Here is a 19700-nt window from a genome sequence, read left to right as displayed (position 1 = left end):
GAAATTTTTGGCCTTTTGAAATTTTCTTGAAAATATGAGAAATTGCTGCTAAAGTTCTAAGTCTTGTAACGTCCTACAAACATAAAAGGATGTTCAAAAAAACTATGCAAACAAAGTAGACATATGGGGGATGTGAAATAGTAACTTTCGTGTGGTATTACTATCTGTTTTACAAGCAGACACATTCAGTTATTACTACATAAAGTAACAGTCCTGAAGGGATTAATGTTTTCAACTTGGTCAAATGTATTATTATTATTGCACTGATCTTGTCAGAGATTTGTACTATGCGTTTTTCTTTAACTCCTGCATAGCTTTTTGTTCTCCTTTGTTTGGATTATTAATACTTTTATCCAGGGAACCATACAAATTGTACCAGATCTTTTTCTACCATTTCATGGAATTTATCCAGCTTGTCTGGTATGGCAGTTACAGAAATGATATATGGGGGCTGAATGCCAGCCATACAAGAACTTAAACGCTGATTTAACAACAAAGCAAGTAATCTAAAATGTACAATGCAATGTCATGACAAAAATAAATAATTCCTTATATATGTAAAAAAGGTGTATACAAAGACGTATCATAATAAGATGGCAGGTAACACTTGCACGCATCCTCATCATTCTAAGCATGTGTCAAAAGATACACCTATGGGCAAACTTAAAAGCCATAGGAAGTTTGAGAAATCACTTAGGGCTAGGTGATCTAAATACTGGGTATTAAATAGAGGCAAGAAAATAGCTCTTAAAGAGGCTCTGTCACCAGATTTTGCAGCCCCTATCTGCTATTGCAGCAGATAGGCGCTGCAATGTAGATTACAGTAACGTTTTTATTTTTAAAAAACGAGCATTTTTGGCCAAGTTATGACCATTTTCGTATTTATGCAAATGAGGCTTGCAAAAGTACAACTGGGCGTGTTGAAAAGTAAAAGTACAACTGGGCGTGTATTATGTGTCTTACATCTGGGCGTGTTTACTACTTTTACTAGCTGGGCGTTGTGTATAGAAGTATCATCCACTTCTCTTCAGAACGCCCAGCTTCTGGCAGTGCAGATCTGTGACGTCACTCACAGGTCCTGCATCGTGTCGGCACCAGAGGCTACAGTTGATTCTGCAGCAGCATCAGAGTTTGCAGGTAAGTAGCTACATCGACTTACCTGCAAACGCCGATGCTGCTGCAGAATCATCTGTAGCCTCTGGTGCCGATGTGTCCCCGCTCGTCTGACACGATGCAGGACCTGTGAGTGACGACACAGCGTGATCTCTGGAGAACACGGCTGTGTCTGCACTGCCAGAAGCTGGGCGTTGTGAAGAGAAGTGGATGATACTTCTATACACAACGCCCAGCTAGTAAAAGTAGTAAACACGCCCCGATGTACGCACATAATACACGCCCAGTTGGACTTTTACTTTTCAACACGCCCAGTTGTACTTTTGCAAGCCTCATTTGCATAAATACGAAAATGGTCATAACTTGGCCAAAAATGCTCGTTTTTTATAAATAAAAACGTTACTGTAATCTACATTGCAGCGCCTATCTGCTGCAATAGCAGATAGGGGCTGCAAAATCTGGTGACAGAGCCTCTTTAAAGCTAGGTACCCCATTGAAGGGATTTTTTTTATTTTTATTAAATCAATGTCTTGTGTTTTAAATCACTTTTCTAGATGACTTATTAAATAGTTTTATAGATCCTGTATACAGAAGCGCTGCATCATTCGCTCTCAGCCGATTCCGTCATTACCCCTTGAAACATCTGACGGCTAAAAGCGCGTAGGGGTGTCTGTGTGGTTTGTCTTGTTGGGGGATCAATATGCAAAATACGGGTTGGTACCTGACTTAATCTGGATTCTTATCACTCTTACATCTGTACCCCTTATTTAGTGATTATGTACTAATGTACTGGTAATTTGAGGTGCAACTGTGTACAATGTTTTCGAGTCTTTATATACTATACCGCCTTATTGTATGTATATGTAATGTGTTGCATTGTGATCCCTCATACCACCACTTTTATTGTATGTTGTTTTTATATTTTGTGTGATTGCCTATATGTTTTTATAATATATTCTAATAAAGGTATTTTTTGATATATTGGATAGTACTTTATTTTGTACTATTGGTTATTTATACTCTGGATCTATTGTGTCTATATATGTCTTAATAGGTATTCTATTTCTAGTGCTGACTATATATGGACATTTATTGTTGAAACAGGCTTTTCTGTTTAGCTTGGAATTTAAAGGTATTGATAATATTAAATAGTACCATTAGAAAGTACAACTTGTCCCATACAAACTAAGCCCTCATATGGCTTTGTCAACAGAAAAAAAATAGATATGACTTTTTGAAGGCAGGAAGGAAAAAAATAAAAAGCATAAAAACGAAAATTAGTCTGGTCCTGAAAGGGTTCAAATGAATGTGAGATGGGGACTGACAGGTCCTTTTATCATCAATTGTAGCACAAGGCACAAAGATTAACACTTTATTTACATAAAATAAAAAAACAGTAAATTATAACTAACCCCTCCATCAACTTATTTGGTAGCAGAAGGGGTTAAAGAATTTTTCATTTCTGACAGACACTTTAGAAATGTTCAGTGGTAGGGATGAGTAGACTAGGTCTCCCACCGATCACTAGAGGGAACTGGCACAGGCGCTCTTACAGACATTTTGCCTCATCAGCGTTGAGCTCTCTACATTTGAGAAAATCCCCATTCTAACTCGACTATTGGACTGTTTTGGAAACGTGGACATCTCAAAAAAACAAACAAAGTTCTGTGACATGTCAAAAAAATAAATAAAAAAATGCTCTGAAAACATTATGTAAGGTGGGTCCTTTGTAAAATGATTAATTTTGTTAATAATCGGAGATAAATTGGTGGAAAGGTAGCATTAAAGCCAAGACCATCAAATCCAGGTATTTCGCTCAATATTTCATAAGTACTTTTGTAGAGTTGCAAATTAGAAGCTTCATATTCAGTAATGATATGAGTATAAGAAGTCATTGTTTTTTCTTCGGGAGAAAGATCTTCTCTTTTATCATACCTTAAAAAAAAAAAAACAGAGCCAATGTTAATTGACACTTCTTCACCAATGACTGCAGTGGTTATGAGACGTAGTCAGCAGGTGCTAAAACAGCACAGCAATGGGGGTAATTTAATAACCTTTCTCCGCTGGTTTTCTGGTGTAGAAAAGTCGAAAAGGACCAAATAGCCTTTTTTGGGGGGAGGGGGGCCCACGGCTCAGCAAATTATAAATTGACACCAGAAAACTGGCGTAAATTATAGTGGAAATCTACGCCAGCTCGTAGCTGGCATAGATTTCACTCGATGGGGCATAGCATAGTGGAGGCCAGTGCTGGGTCCCTACCTTGCCAGCTCTTCCATTGGACAGTTAAATAAACAAATTTATACTCACCGCTTCTCTTCTCCCCTCCCTCATCACTGTAGCGCAGCTCATACGCTGTAATGACGCCGGGCAGCATCAGAACGTTGTATTCCACACGGAACACGTTTAAGTGCTGCATCACATATAAGGTCTTGACGCTGCTCGGCGTCAGGCCCTTGTATGAGCGACACTGGAATGATGAAGGAGCAGGAGTGGGGAGAAGATCAGTGCTGAGGTGAGTATGTGGTTTAGATGGTTTTCTTTTGGCCAAAAGGGGGAATGGATGGCACGTGACCCGTCTGAAAGAAGTAGAACATTTATTAACAGGCTTACCTCTTAAGTGTTACTCCAACTTTTCAATATATTAAGACCAGCATATCAAATGTATGGGGGGGGGGGGGGAGATAGATATGCAGTCGTGGACAAAAATTGTTGCTACTCTTCCGTTAAAGAAAGAAAAACCCCCAATGGCCACTGAAATAACTTGAAACTGACAAAAATAATACATTTTAATTTACTGAAAATCAACTAATGTAAATCAGACATTGCTTTTGAATTGTGGTTCAGCAGAAGAAAAAAAAAAAAGACTGGCCTGGACAACAACTATGGTACCCGTAACCTAATATTTTGTTGCACAACCTTTTAAGGCAATCACTGCAAACAAAAGATTTCTGTATCTCTCAATGAGACTTCTGCACCTGTCCACAGGTATTTTGGTCCACTCCTTGTGAGGACACTGCTCTAGCTGTCTCAGGTTTGAAGGATGCCTTCTCCAGACTGCAGGTTTCAGCTCCTTCCACAGTTGTTCAATAGGATTTAGATCAGGGCTCATAGAAGGCCACTTCAGAATAGTCCAATGCTTTGCTCTTAGCCATTCGTGGATGTTTTTAGCTGTGTGTTTTGGGTCATTATCCTGTTGGAGGACCCATGACCTGCGACGGAGACCAAGCTTTCGGACACTGGGCAGATCATTACGCTACCGAATGCCTTGATATTTCATTTTACCCTGCACATAACCGAGCCTCCTCCATGTTTCACAGTAGGTACAATCTTCTTTTCTTTGTATGCTTCATTTTTGCGTCTGTGAACGTAGAGCTGATGTGACTTGCCAAAAAGCTCCAGTTTTGTCTCATCTGCCCAAATGACATTCTCCCAGAAGCTTTGCGGCTTGTCAATATACATTTTGAGTAATTCCAGTCTCGCTCTTTTATGATTTGCTTTCAACAGTGGTATCCTCCTTGGTCGTCTTCCATTAAGTCCATTTTGTCAAAGACCACAACGGATGGTGCGATCTGACAGTTGGAGTTCACCTCTAATCTGTTTGGAAGTTGTTCTGGGCTCTTTGGTTACCATTCGTATTATCCGTCTCGGTTATGTTATGGCATTTTGGAGCGTAATGTTCTGGCCAGTGTCAGAAAGCTTGGTCTCAGTTGCAGGTGACGGGTCCTGCAACAGGATAATGACCCAAAACACACAACTAAAAACATCAAAGAATGGCTAAGGGCAAAGCATTGGACTATTCTGAAGTGGCTTCTATGAGCCCTGACCTAAATCCTATAGAACATCTGTGGAAGGAGCTGAAACACGCAGTCTGGAGAAGGCACCCTTCAAACCTGAGACAGCTGGTGCGGTTTGCACACGAGGAGTGGGCCAAAGTACCTGTGGACAGGTGCAGAAGTCTCATTGAGAGTTACACAAATCGTTTGTTTGCAGTGATTGCCTCAAAAGATTGTGCAACAAGATATTAAGTTAAGAGGACCATCATTTTTGTCCAGGCCAGTTTCTTTAGTTTTTACACCTTCATGCAATTCCTTTTTGATGACGAACATAAAGGGTCACATAGCATAAAATGCAAACGTTTACAAGCAGTGTTACATATACTTTGCTCTGAATGAAATAGGCAGGGCCTTACTTCTAGCAGCAGTCTATTGGCTAAAAACGTAAAGCTGTACTTATTAGCATGCAGCACACTTGGAAAACTACAATATGCCAGAACTTACTTATTGTGGGGGTTCAACTGCCAAGACCTTCACTGATCCACAAGTTTTCTCTGCACAGTGACACTGTTAATCTAACGTGCAGGGGACTACTACACAATCCTATTCACTTGGCACTAGGAGTGCCACTATGCATGGAACAAACCAAAGGCCTTTGCTCTAGTGATCGTCTAAACATTTATGCTAGTACAGTATAGATCTGAGTACACAGGCAGTTGTCAGTATATACCATCATATCCAGGCTTTATGGACCCTGGGCCGTCTACCCAAATAAGGTATGGGTAAAAATTATAGAAGTTTTCAGCTTTGATCATAGCATACAAAGGGTTAAACTGATGATTAGAGAAAAACATAAGCTGTGCATTACAGTATCACAGTTGTAGTGCGCAAGCGTTCAGTGCTTTGTAAGGGCGCAGTTCATGCTAGGCAATTAATTTTTTTTTAAAAACAACGAAATCCACAATTAATAGACGCCATTTTGCGCATTTCAGTTTCTTCGAGATTTTTATTTGTTTTTTGTTATCTTCCGATTTCAACCGTATCTGCATTCTCAGATACAGGATCTTATGATATGGCCAGATGCCCACAGTTCAGTGCAGACAGGAGCGAGACTGTGTTGTCATCGCACCTGTCTGCGCCGAACCACACAAACAGGAGGAGCAGAGGGATCTCCTCCACCAGTCGTTGGAACGGGGTTAGGCGAGTATGTATTTTATTAGGCACTATTGGGGCTGTGTGGGGGCAGCTATACGGGGATTGTACTGTGTGGTGCATTATACAGCGTGGGAATGGCTATGGGGGACTTTATACTTTGTGGAGGACAGCTATGGGGGCAGTTATGGGGCCATTATATTGTGTAGCAGCAGCTGTAGGGGCAGTTATGGGGGGGGGGGAAATATACTGTGTGGAGGGCGGTTATGGGGGGCCATATACTGTGCGGAGGGCTTCTATAGGGACATTGTACTGTGTGGGAGCAACTATGGGCAATAAACTGTGGGGGCAGTGTCAGAGGGTATATTATATACAGCAGTATACAGTGAACTCAGGGGATAAATATTAATTCAATGGTGCAGCACACGAATAAGGGAAAAGGTATGCAAAAAGAGGTGTGGCCTAAAAAAATCGTTCATTAATCGAGGTTATATGTTCAATTAAATCGGGATATTGACTAAGGCCATAATCACCGAGCCCTCGCTGGAGTCCCACCCAACAGATTTTGTTGCAGAAATTTCTGCAAATGAAAACCAGTTCCATTTATCTAAATGTTGTTGTTTCTGCAGCATGTGTATGGATTTCTGCAAGATACATTCAGATGAATGGAACCGATTCTCAGTCGCAGAAATTCCTGCAACAAAATCAGTGTGACTGCACCCTAGTAGCAACATTGTACGATCTCTGTCTTTTCCGGATGCCCCTGTATACAGTCGTTCCTAAAAACAAAAGCAAACAAATCTCCAAACTACCACTGCAATGCCAGGGCTGTCAAGGGTTAAAAAAATATAAAATGAAAATTACTCTTACTTTAAATAATATAATAATATGGCTGAACTATTAGCGCTTTAAGCATCCCTCCAGTTCAGAAGAATTCTACTATACACTGCAAATGTGTAGTCAAGATACCTGCTGCCCCGCTCCTGAATGACCCCCCCAGCCTCCGTTCCCCATAATGACCGCCGAAGTCTCAGACTTCCCTATCAAGAGCTTCTTTGGAAGTCTGAGATGCCCCTACCCCCTCCACTGCACTCCAGACGTTGGCGATGCTGGACACAGGAGCCGACGTCATCAGCGCTAGTGCATCGGAGAGCAGAGGAGGGGTGGTGGTGTGTTTCAGACTTCCAAAGAAGCTCCTCAAAGAAAAGTCGGAGACTGCGGTGGCCATTTTGGAGAGTTGAAAATGGGGAAATGGAATGCAGGCCAGATCATTCAGGAGCAGCGTAGTAGGTAGGTTAACTATACATTTGCAATGCATAGTTACATTTTTCATTTGGAATGAAGTGTCGCTTTAGGTTTTATTGAAGTAGAATATGACAACGCTTGCTCTAGAGTGACCAGACAAAGTACTTTGGTGAGATAGGTTATGTTTCGGAGGGCGATGACAAAGCTCTCCGCTGATTGGCAGCTTCACGGCCGAGCCTCCGGACGGGGAGGGTCTAACTGACGCTGTGACGTCACTCACTTCCTGCCCCAGGTCCTGCATCGTGTCGGCCACATCGGCACCAGAGGCTACAGTTGATTCTGCAGCAGCATCAGCGTTTGCAGGTAAGTAGCTACATCGACTTACCTGCTAACGCCGATGCTGCTGCAGAATCAACTGTAGCCTCTGGTGCTGATGTGTCCTCGCTCGTCCGACACGATGCAGGACCTGGGGCAGGAAGTGAGTGACGTCACAGCCTGATCTCTCGAGAACACGCTGTGTGTCTGCACTGCCAGAAGCTGGGCGTTCTGAAGAGAAGTGGATGATACTTCTCGTCAGAACGCCCAGCTAGTAAAAGTAGTAAAAACGCCCCGATGTAACACACATAATACACGCCCAGTTGGACTTTTACTTTAAACACGCCCACTTGGACTTTTGCAAGCCTCATTTGCATAAATACCAAAATGGTCATAACTTGGCCAAAAATGCTCGTTTTTTAAAAAATAAAAACGTTACTGTAATCTACATTGCAGCGCCGATCTGCTGCAATAGCAGATAGGGGTTGCAAAATCTGGTGACAGAGCCTCTTTAAATGGCTAGAATCGGAGTACTCTCTTCCTTTTCGTATGAAACATTATATGCTCAATACTATTCCGTGCTCCTGTACACATTTGTTATGCCGAGTAATTATTGATGAAAAAGGAATATAAAGAACATTTCAAATTCCTAAAATTTACATGAGTTTGTTTCCTTGAGCTTAGCTGACAAATGACAGCAGAGAAAAAAAAAAAAACAACCCTTTCAAACCTACCTCCAATGTGAATAAGATTGTAAAAATCGTGAAACTCCTGTTTGAGCAGCTGCCACGTCTATGTGGACAGAAACATCTGAAATATATAAACATTTTAATGCTTATAGTCCACTAAACTACAGTGTAAGACCACGTTTACACGAGTGTTATTTTTTTCTTTACTCTATACCAGTACAACCAAAATATTGGGCAGAGTATGCAGTACTACAATTAAAAAAAAAAAATCATACAGCAAAAAGACACTAGTCTTAAGAGATAGAAAAGTAAAACCACCTGCGGATGGGTCCACCAGTTTATGCAATTCATCCATTGCAGTACCTCCAGGGTAATTGAAATGGGACACATACAAAGAGGTGGCAGAATATGCTGCGTTTCCAAAAAGATGAGCTATGACACAGAAAGCGCCAAATTTAAATATCCAAGATTTCTGATAATTCTGAAGTCTGCAAAGGTATAGAAAAGCAACGTTGTAAACAAAAAAAGTGTAAGGCATAGCTAAGATTTTGTTCACATCTGCGTTGGGGTCACGTTCGGATGTTCTGTCGGAGGTTTCCGTCAGAACGGGACCCTGAGCAGACACAAACTGACACCGACAGAAAACAGGGGTTTCCGTTTCCATCAACATTGCAAAACGACGGGTCCGGTGAACAAAAGACACAAATGGAAACCACGGGCACCGGCTCCGTCACCATTGAAATCAATGTTGATGGAAATGGAAAACCTTGTTTTCCGGTGGTGTCAGTTTGTGTCTGCTTAGGGTCCCGTTCTGACGGAAACCTCCGACGGAAGGTCAGAACGGGACCCCAACGCAGATGTGAATAGAGCCTAGACTAATTTCATTCAATAGTTCAGTATTATAATACAGATACAATAACTCATGTAATGTATTGTTAGTCATGCACGTGGCAGTTGCATTTATCAAGCTTCCTTTATACTTACATATATGAACACCCTTTAGAAGCCACTATGTTTAACAGAGGAAATGTGTAAATGATAAACCGAAGTTCTTTGTGAGGAAGGAAGGAGTATAAAAACATGAAAGCCACAACTGGTGTAATAAGCAGACGCATCCTTTTATCAAAGAGGCCCCACGGCAGAAAAAAACAACTCAATGCCATTGCTCGTGGCACTACGGAATAAAAATACCACAGGAATGGTGAAGTCTTCAGAGCCGGTTAAGGAAAACATTATGCCCACAGATGAATCAAAGTCAAAAAATAGATTTTGTAGATAATGCAACACACATTCACAAATGTATATATGGTTTAGAACCAATCCATAGTGCCATTTACTAGCAGTAAGTGTTAATATCGCTACCACTATTTTCTTCTCAATAGTACACCTAGCTTGAGAGCCAGGCACCCAAATCAAAGTGCCATGTATAGGATTATGCTCAACTATTTATTTAGTCTGGCATTTGAGCAGTCTAATGGCAATACACAGATTTTCAGTGATGATCAAGTCATAAATGGAGATATACTCATTGCTTCTGGTGATTTTCTATTTTGGTGTTTGTGTGATATCAAGAATAAGTTTTTCTCTCAGTAGAGAAATCTCTCGGCCATTGAACAACTCTTGCAGTTTCGAACAGAAAAGGGGAAGGATAAGAATGATGCACTACCAGCTATGAATGTAGGTCTGAAATGAGGTTAGTGGCAGAGATTTTAAGAATCCAAGAACTATACAACACACATACAAATACCGGATAGTAGGAAGTGGTGAATAATGGCATTAATGTCTTTTAATTTGAGAAAGGATACGCCCCAGTTTGAACTTTTATTCAAAATTGTATTATACCACAGAACTTCTCCTTCAGGCCAAAGAAGGCGTTTCCAGAAAAAGGAGTCCACAATGATGGTTAAACCTAATGCAGTCAAGGATAAAGCAAAACAGTGTTGTAAATTAAAGTGTAACCATCTTCTCAATTGTTTTCCCATAAAAATCAATAGAACAAGCGAATATAAGAAATGTTTTAATATATCTGAAGAGAAAAATACTTTCAAGCTCAGACAGAGATGAAGATGCGTTATGGGCTCATTGAGAGATCAGGTAACTGCTGCTGCCCAAAAAGGCCTATGGAGAGGGGAGGGTTCAGCTGGAGGGAAACAGACATGTCTTCCATGCTGCTTCTAGTAAATGTTTTACGGTCTTACCTCAGTGCTAAATTCTATAAAAAAAAGCTTACTAGAAACAGCAGTGTCTGTCTCTCTCTGCATCAGCTGCCTCCTCTTACTCACCCCTCCCATCTCCATAAACTTCTGTGGGCAGCATATAACCGGATCCCTCAGTGAGTGGTCTTTATCTCTATGTCACTGAATACAGATTTTTCCAGGGAATTAAGATTGAATGATCAGTGAAAGACAGGGGGAGGAGGAGAGGACCCTAATAAGTGGAGAAAGAGCCATTTTTCTCTAATTAGATATTAGATTACTGTGCAAAAGTTTTAGGCAGTTGTGAAAAAACGCTGCAAAGTAAGAGTGCTTTCAAAAATAGAAGTGTTTTTGTTTTTTTTTTAAATCAATTAATAAAACTGAACGTGAATGAATAGAAGAGAAATTTAAATCAAATCAATATTTGCTGTAACCACCCGTTTCCCTCAAAACAGCATCAATTTTTCTAGATAAACTTGGTCATATTTTTTAGGATTATAGTCAGGTGTATGATTAACCAATTACACCAAACAGGTGATAATGATCATCATTTCAATATGTAGGTTGAAACACAGTCATTAAAGAGACTCTGTCACCACATTATAAGTGCCCTGTCTCCTACATAAGGAGATCGGCGCTGTAATGTAGGTGACAGTAATGCTTTTTATTTAAAAAAACAATCTTTTTTCACAACGTTAGGAGCGATTTTGGTTTATGCTAATGAGCTTTCTTAATGCCCAAGTGGACGTACTTTTACTTTCGACCAAGTGGGCGTTGTATAGAGGAGTGCATGACGCTGACCAAACGGCATCATGCACTCCTCTCCATTCATTTACACTGCACTAGCGATATAGTTATATCGCTATGTGCTGCTACATACACAAGCCCTAACATTACTACAGTGTCCTGATAATGAATACACATGACCATCCAGCCTGGACGTCATGTGTACTCAGAATCCTGACACTTCTGACTCTTTCTTTGTGAGATTCCGGCAAGTGAAACCAAATCTCGTTTAGATCCGTAATCTCGCGAGATTTAGTTTCACTTGCCGGAATCTCACAAAGAAAGAGTCAGAAGTGTCAGGATTCTGAGTACACATGACGTCCAGGCTGGATTTCATGTGTATTCATTATCAGGACACTGTAGTAATGTTAGGGTTTGTGTAGGAGGCTGCACATAGCGATATAACTATATCGCTAGTGTAGTGTAAATGAATGGAGAGGAGCGCATGATGCTGATTGGTCAGCGTCATGCACTCCTCTGTACAACGCCCACTTGGTCGAAAGTAAAAGTACGCCCACTTGGGCATTAAGAAAGCTCATTAGCATAAACCAAAATCGCTCCTATCGTTGTGAAAAAAAGATCGTTTTTTTTAATAAAAAGCATTACTGTCACTTACATTACAGCGCCCATCTCCTTATGTAGGAGATAGGGCACTTATAATGTGGTGACAGAGCCTCTTTAACTGCAACAGAAACAGTCAAGCTCTGCTACACTGAGGAGGTTGTGGAACACCGTTTCAGGTCACAGGTCCACCATGGCAAGACTGAGCACAGCAACAAGACACAAGGTAATTATAATGCATCAGCAAGCTCTCTCCCAGTCCAAGATTTCAAAGTAGACTGGGCTTTTAAGATGCGCTGTTCAAGCTCTTTTGAAGAAGCACAAAAAACGGGAAATGTGGAGGACCGTAGATGCAGTGGTCGGCCAAGGAATCTTAGTGCAGCAGATGAAAAACACATCAGGATTACTTCCCTTTGAAATCTGAAGATGTCCAGCAGTGCCATCATCTCAGAAGTGGCAGAAACCAGTGGGACTCCGGTAAACCAATCTACTGTTCGGAGAAGTCTGGCCAGAAGCGGTCTTCCTTGAAGAATTGCAGTAAAAAAGCCATAACTTAGATTTGGAAACAAGGCTGAACGACTCAACTGTGCACGAAAACTTAGGAACTGGCGTGAAGAAAAAGGTCAGCAGGTGTCAAAATGTTTAATATTTGGCTGTAATAGAAGGCAGTTTGTTCGCCAAATGGCTGGAGAGCAGAATTACAATGAGTGTCTGCAGGCAACAGTGATCAAAAATAGATATTGGGATGCACTCCTCAATCAATTGGCGTGGTGCTAGTAAGGTAGGGACGAGAATCCCACAATATTGAAAATATACAACCCCAGCACTCACAGAGGTACGCAAAAGATCCAGATGCAAACAAATTTAAGTTTTATTGCAACAAAAGATGGTAAAGTTGAGGTGGAAAGCGACTTGGTAAGACGTTTCGGCCGAACCTCGGCCTTTGTCACGGTCGCTGTGTGGACACACAGGGAATATCCGGCGGACAACCCATACCAGTGATATCGTCTTACAGCGACCGTGACAAAGGCCGAGGTTCGGCCGAAACGTCTTACCAAGTCGCTTTCCACCTCAACTTTACCATCTTTTGTTGCAATAAAACTTAAATTTGTTTGCATCTGGATCTTTTGCGTACCTCTGTGAGTGCTGGGGTTGTATATTTGCAGGCAACAGTGAAGCATGATGGGGGTTCCTTGCTGTGAAAAAGTCACGTGGTGACGAAACGCGTCAGCACATGTAACCTATGCTTTGACATCACACGCCTAGGATCCTACGTGTTTAACCATATCAGTGTATGGGCTGCTCGGCACACCGCCTCATATGATCAGCCTGTGATACTACTTACCCTGCCTTGAATCGGATAGTGGCCACAACGGAGGTTGTATTTTGACTTGATTTAGATTTCTCTTCTGTTCATTTACTTGGCATTTTGGTAATGGATTAGAAAAACAAAACAAAAAAAAACAAACCAAACTATTAACACTTGTATTTTTGAAAGCATTCTTACCTTGCAGCATTTTTCCACAACTGCCTAAAACTTTTGCACACTACTATAAATCAAAGTTCCGTATATTCATTTGTACAATTAATTTACTGACACACTTTAAGGTAAACACACTGGAACAAAATGTATTGATGTAACACTAAGAAAAACACAGATAAATATTACCTCATATTAAAGTATGAAAATAATTTTGTAGTCCATACTAGGCCCAGTTCACACATTGCTCTTTGGCGCTGATTTTGACGTGGAAGCCATGTCAGAATCAGTGCCAAAAGATGCCTGAAACCGCCTCTCATTGATTTCAAATGGGAGACAGAGGAGTCTTTATTTCCCACCCCGGGCGGCTAAAAGCAAGAAAGAAAAAAAGCGCCATGTCCTTTCTTTCCGCAGTTCCACCTCTGACCTCCCATTGAAATTAATGGGAGGCAAAAAAAAACAAAAAAAAAAAACCTCTTTGGCATCGTTTTTTGCCCATGGTCCTTAATGGGCGAAATATGCGGCAAAAAAGTGCAGATTGGTCATGATCTGCCTCAAAACTCCTGAAAGAATTTGGAGGCAGTTTGTTTCTGCCTTCAAAATACTCGGTGTGAACTAGGTCCGGTTCTGGTGTCATATGAAAGATGAGATTTATAATATAATCTTTCATATTGCACCAGGATCGCAGTTCTAGCTGTGACACGACCGGAGAGATCGCCAGCCGAAAACACAGAGTGGGAATGGAAGCTGTGTACTATATGATCACACTGTGTTTCTGGGCAGGAACGGGGGGAGAGTCTGTAAGCTGATTGGACAGCGTCATACAGAAAACATGACACCGCTCAGAGTGAAAAGAAAGAGTCACCTCCTATTTGCCTATTATAGCCACATTAGCATATTTAGAAAAATGCTCATAACTTTGGAAATAAATGTTTAAAAAAAAAAAATCACATTGTAGTTATTAGCATCATAGCGCCTATTAGCGTGTCAGTCACTACATTATGCTGCTCTAAGCGAGGACGGCATAATGTCAATGATCGGTTCCCTTGAAAGCATTGCTGTCACAAACACTTAGAAAAAACGTCAAACTTTTATTGATGTGAACACTCTAATGAAACATTTTGAATTAAACATGCACAAAGTGACATACATAGAGAGCTCAAAATAAAAAAAATAAAAACTTACTTAGCCATAGAATTCCAGCTGGAATTGCATGCAAGAGAGTTGTAAAAAACGAAATGCTTCTCTTCTTTAGAGATAGCAGCAACATAAGCCCCATCAATATACATAGCTCAGTCCTGAAGACTATAATGGCCAAAGCTGAAAGCCAAATAAATGGACCAGGCTTCTGCTTCATCCAGAACGTGACAGCAAGCAGGACTAAAAGACAAGGCAATGGAGGTGGAAGAATTAGACATCTAGTGACTATATAATCCACATAAGGAACACTGACACAATATCCACACAACTATGAATATGGTTCATGTGTAAATTTACTAAATAGTTCCCATGCCGCTAGCCTGGGAGTTAGGAGAAGCTTTGCGTCACTGAGAGATCAGGTTACAGCTGCCCATAGAAGTCTGTGGAGAGGGAGGGGAAGCAGAAGACTACGTGCTATGATGCCTTCCATACACAGCTTAAAGAAGAGACCCTGCTCTCATATCTCTCTCAAACACAAACACAGAAGCAGCAGGCGAATAGAAGACATTATATAGCAGTAATAAACAGTGTAGCTGTGAATCCAGAACTCAGGTGAGACAGTAAAACACTTACTGGAAGCGTCTGTGCCTCACTCCCTCCCTGCTCCCTCCTCTTCTGTATATAGAAATCTATTGGCAGCTGTAACCTAGGGATGGGCGATGTAGACCTAAATCAAAATCACGATTAATTGAACATGTAACCTCGATTAAGATTAACAAATGATTATTTAGGCCACACCCCTTTGCATGCCACACCCCCTATTTGCATGCTACACCATTTAATTCCTATTTATTCCCTGAGCCTGCTGTATACTACTTTATATAACATACCCCCTGCCACTGCCCCCACACAGTATAGTGCCCCTATAGCTGCCCTCTGCACAGTATAGTGCTCCTATAGCTGCCTCCACACAGTATAGGGCCATATAGCTGCCCTCAGAACCCTTTTTCCTGACCACCCAAAAGTTAGTAGAGAGTAAATTTTTATTTTCAAATTTTATTAAGCTACGTATAGCAAGGAACAGACCACATATAACAGTTTAAAATTATCACTGCCAAAGACCGAAGTTATAATAAGGGTAACCAGCTGGAGGAGCCAGCAAGGTATTAACAACCAAGAGTAAATGCCGGCTGACAGTCAGTCAGGAGGCAGCAAGCCACACTTCAAGTAGGGCAATAAATTTGGTTAGGCAGGAATTAAAAACACTTAGACCCCCCCGACATGTTTCGCTAACTTGTAGCGTCCTCAGGGGTACAGGGGCGCACTTCCATACTCTGGGTCACACGATTCTCCTCAAAACATGGGTAAGTGCATTTGCTGGACTCATATGGACACTGTTATTTTCCTAGGAACACTAGTCTCCTTAGGCAAACGCGGGTCTATGTACTTTTCAATATCACTTAGTCTGGCCTGCTGTACTTTCTGTATTTGCATCTTATTTCTTATAGATGTACCCTGTGTAGGAGTAATTTCGAATATTAATAAAAACTATATACTCTAATGTAATTTAATATACTCTGTTTAATATAGGTATTTGTGACTTAGTCAAGGATCCAATTTTAGATTCTCTGTTCTTGTAATTTTATGTATTTATTACTAATAAAGATGTGTAATTTTTTCATATGTGGATATATATGGACTCTTTTTCTCTAGTTTATTATGCGTCCTGAAGATGCAGATAGTTTAAACCGGGGAAAAAACTGCCAAAACCGAAATTTGCAAGATGACGTTGATTAATTGCGTAGAATTTCGTGGTTTTTTTTTTCAATTGATTGCCCATCCCTACTGTAACCTCATCTCTGCTGTACAGATATCAGTGAATTTTGATCAGTGGAGATATATTACCAAGTTTATCTGCGCTTACACAATTTATTTTGAAAAGTTGTTTATAATCAGAAGTACGCTTTAAGCTGGCCATACACATAAGATTAGTATCGGACTGAATGTGGCCGATCGATCGTACGTACGTACGTACGAATGATCCGACCACCAACATGCAAGACTAAAATGGCAAATTAGGGAAAATAAAATAAATAAAATGTGAACCAACAAAGTGGGCTTGCGCAAAGTGGCAAATAATCGGCCGATCATGCCATTCACGTGGAGTTTCAGCTAGCGACAGCCCAAAAAAATCCTATCTGCCGTAACATTCTGTCAGTCTGCGTTTGGCCATCGTGTATAATCTTCAAGCGATGGTCATCCGAAATGGTCAGAATCTGACATTTCAATGACTTATGCGTATGGCCAGATTAACACGTTATATTACCCACTCCAACATATTTCAGGGAAGGCAACTCCGTATGGAGACACAGAGCGATCTGTGCTTTACCCAATTTACCAACAGCACCCTGGAAATTCCAAACAGTAAATAATGCATGCCAACTAAACTGAAGCCATGTAACCATATCAAATGCAAAAATAAAGCCATACTTACCAATAGGGAGAGCAAATATATTAGGGAGTGTGCGAGTACAATAAAACATCAAGTGGAACTGAGTGGCTGTTATCAGGCAGAAATACGTAGATACATGAGCGCCAAACTGCTTCCTCACTTCCTTCTGGAGTTGCCAAAGAGCAAAAATGACCGTCAGACCCAAAGACCCTCGTACTATGGATATAAAAGCAAAAAATAGTTTCACAGACACATTTTGGACTTTTTAAGGAAAATATAGATGGTGGAGCAATAGATATTACTCTTCAGCTATTTCAGAGAGATGAATGTATGGTCAGGGCTGTACTGCCAGCTCACGTGGAAGGGAAGCGCTGTGCCACTCCATCTGGTCTCTACTACTTCCTGCTAGTGATATGCAATCAGTGCCAGCCTTAGGGGTGTGTGACATGTGCGAATGTACAGGGTGCTGAAGCCTCCCTACATGTAGGGGGCGCCACTGGCCAGGCTGTTTGACCTCTGCTCCTGGTGGTTACACAGAGGAGACAGGAGCAGAGGCAGCAAGAGGAGAGAAAGAAGCTCCGCTCACAGCCCACCCCAGCAAGGAGCCTGTGCATATATCTATCTATCTCTTTGTGTATATATGTCTCTGTGTGTGTATATGTTCCAGTAGGTGTGTGTGTGTGTGTGTGTGTGTGTGTGTGTGTGTGTGTGTGTGTGTGTGTGTGTGTGTGTGTGTGTATAGGTGTGCCTATAGTGATCTGTGATGTTACATAGGACTGCAGGTAACATCTACTACATTATCTGTAATCAGAGTTATCACAGTGTTATCTGTGCGGTTACATAGGACTGCAGGTAACTTCTCGGATACCGATAATGTAGTAGATGTGACCTGCAGTCCTACGTAACACCACAGATAACAGTGATAACTCTCTGAATACAGATAATGTCGTGGATGTTACCAGCAGTCCTACGTAACACTACAGATAACACAGTGATAACTCTGAATACAGATAATGTAGTAGATATCCCGGTGTTATATAGGACTGCAGGTGACATCTTCTACATTATCTGTACTAAGAGCGTTATCACTGTGTTCTCTGTGGTGTTACATAGGACTGCATGTAACGTCTACTACATTATCTGTGCTTAGAGAGTTATCACTGTGTTCTCTGTGGTGTTACATAGGACTGCATGTAACGTCTACTACATTATCTGTGCTTAGAGAGTTATCACTGTGTTATCTGTGGTGTTACATAGGACTGCATGTAACGTCTACTACATTATCTGTACTTAGAGAGTTATCTCTGGTATCTGTGGTGTTACATAGGACTGCATGTAACATCTACTACATTATCTAATCAGAGTTATCACTGTGTATGATCTGTGGTGTTACATAGGACTGCAGGTGACATCTTCTACATTATCTGTACTGTGTATATATGCCTGTGTGGGTATATATGGGTCTGTATGTGAAGGTGTCTTTTTGTTTGTATATATGTGCCATTTATGTATTAGTATATGTTCCGGTCTGTGTATTTGTGCCTGTATGTCTATAATATACACACACATATATATATATATATATATATATATATCTGTCTTTATGTATGTATAGTATATATGTTCCAGTATGTGCATGTCTATATATGTGGTTCATTTTTGGTTTGTGGAGGGCATCATCCAACCTTAGGCCGGCCCTGTATGCAATATTTGCGCCCCTTTAACCTTCTCACCACCCTACCTAAAAATATGTATTACACGTGGAAAGTTAGCAAAGTGAATATTATGAATGGAAGGAAGCATTTGGGTAAATTTGGAAAGTGCGCTGCTTTTTGAACTTCCTAGGCCCGGCATGACACTTGGCATGGAGCTTTAATCTGACTGAGTAGGGGTCTGTAGTCAGATCACTGTGGCGATGCCCGGGTTGTAAACCTGTGTTGTGTTTATTCTGTAACATTGGATCATTTACATGATTTTAGGTTTTGAAAATGGAAAGAGTCAATAAAAAAAAAAAGTATTTGACAAACGCTGCGATTATTGTAGTAGAACGCCATCAGATTCATACCTATGAGCTGCGAGTAAAACTTGGAGAGCTCCAGGAGGGAGAGGACGTACACGCCGGGGGCAGACACCGCGCCGATGAAGACCGGACCGAGAAACGTTCTGGGGACAACCCCCGGGAACTGGTGATGATCATACTGTCAGGGGAAACAGAAACACAGGCTATAGCATGGCACCGGCTGTCACTTCACAGCTCCTCCCTATAGCAGGCGGGTTACCTCGTCCACATCTAGCCCGTGGTACAGCACATCATGGCACGCCTGCAAGTTAAAGCTCTCCTCCACCTTGGTGAACGGACACGCCAGGAGATGCGCAGCTGCCACAGAGACTAACAAGAGCAGCAGGAGGTCCTGTCTACTGGAGCTCCTCTTCGCCGCCATGTTGGAGGACAGGACACGCCCCTTAGCCGGGTCTAGAGACGCCGGTGGTGACTATGATTATAGTATTACCTCACGGTTGCCTTATGTAATAGCGTCCCCTGGTGGAGGAGAATGGCAGCTGTGAACCCCGTCTATGGAATGTAGCGCACATATATGCATGTGTGTATGTGTGTATGTATATAATTGGCCTCTCCCACCCCTCGTAGTAGTGACTGTGAGAGCGCGTTAGAAAGAGTATTAGAGCTGTGTCCCCTAGCATGGCAGTAAGTGACAGCTTTAGGCTCGCAGAGCATGATGGGACGACAAGCTCTGGTATCGCCTCAGCCTCAGTACGCGTGGAGAGCCGATTGGACCGAGC

The 19700-nt window shown here is 41.5% G+C and overlaps 1 protein-coding gene across 2 annotated transcripts; it reads right to left on the bottom strand.

Moving 5' to 3' along the window:
- Positions 1-2471: 2471 nt before the first annotated feature.
- On the bottom strand, positions 2472-19651 carry ALG12 (ALG12 alpha-1,6-mannosyltransferase). 2 transcript variants are annotated; one of them, XM_075857210.1, is made up of 10 exons: positions 19181-19651; positions 18967-19099; positions 16944-17117; positions 14495-14689; positions 13175-13249; positions 10093-10196; positions 9272-9495; positions 8606-8775; positions 8333-8408; positions 2472-3048 (listed from the first exon to the last, which is right to left on the bottom strand). In XM_075857210.1, exons 1-10 carry the CDS (start codon positions 19340-19342, stop codon positions 2823-2825), a joined length of 1539 nt encoding a protein of 512 aa, XP_075713325.1. In that variant the 5' UTR covers positions 19343-19651; the 3' UTR covers positions 2472-2822. The 2 variants fall into 2 exon arrangements, with proteins under 2 accessions (XP_075713325.1, XP_075713326.1); XM_075857211.1 differs by lacking the exon at positions 13175-13249 and having other exon boundaries at positions 19181-19650.
- Positions 19652-19700: the final 49 nt, after the last annotated feature.

Source organism: Rhinoderma darwinii, chromosome 3 (genome assembly GCF_050947455.1).
Source record: "Rhinoderma darwinii isolate aRhiDar2 chromosome 3, aRhiDar2.hap1, whole genome shotgun sequence".
Lineage (NCBI taxonomy): Eukaryota > Metazoa > Chordata > Amphibia > Anura > Rhinodermatidae > Rhinoderma > Rhinoderma darwinii.
The sequence above is the reverse complement of the archived record's forward strand: the minus strand, read 5'-3'. Positions and strand labels throughout refer to the sequence as shown.

What these genes read in the sequence shown, in the direction of transcription:
- ALG12 (XM_075857210.1), bottom strand. Translation starts at nt 19,342, where the DNA reads ATGGCGGCGAAGAGGAGCTCCAGTAGACAGGACCTCCTGCTGCTCTTG. An exon ending in GTTTTACTCGCAGCTCATAG is followed by an intron (nt 17,118 to 18,966) that starts GTATGAATCTGA and finishes TTATATCCATAG; the next exon opens with TACGAGGGTCTTTGGGTCTG. An exon ending in AGCTGGAATTCTATGGCTAA is followed by an intron (nt 13,250 to 14,494) that starts GTAAGTTTTTAT and finishes CAAAATGCCAAG; the next exon opens with TAAATGAACAGAAGAGAAAT.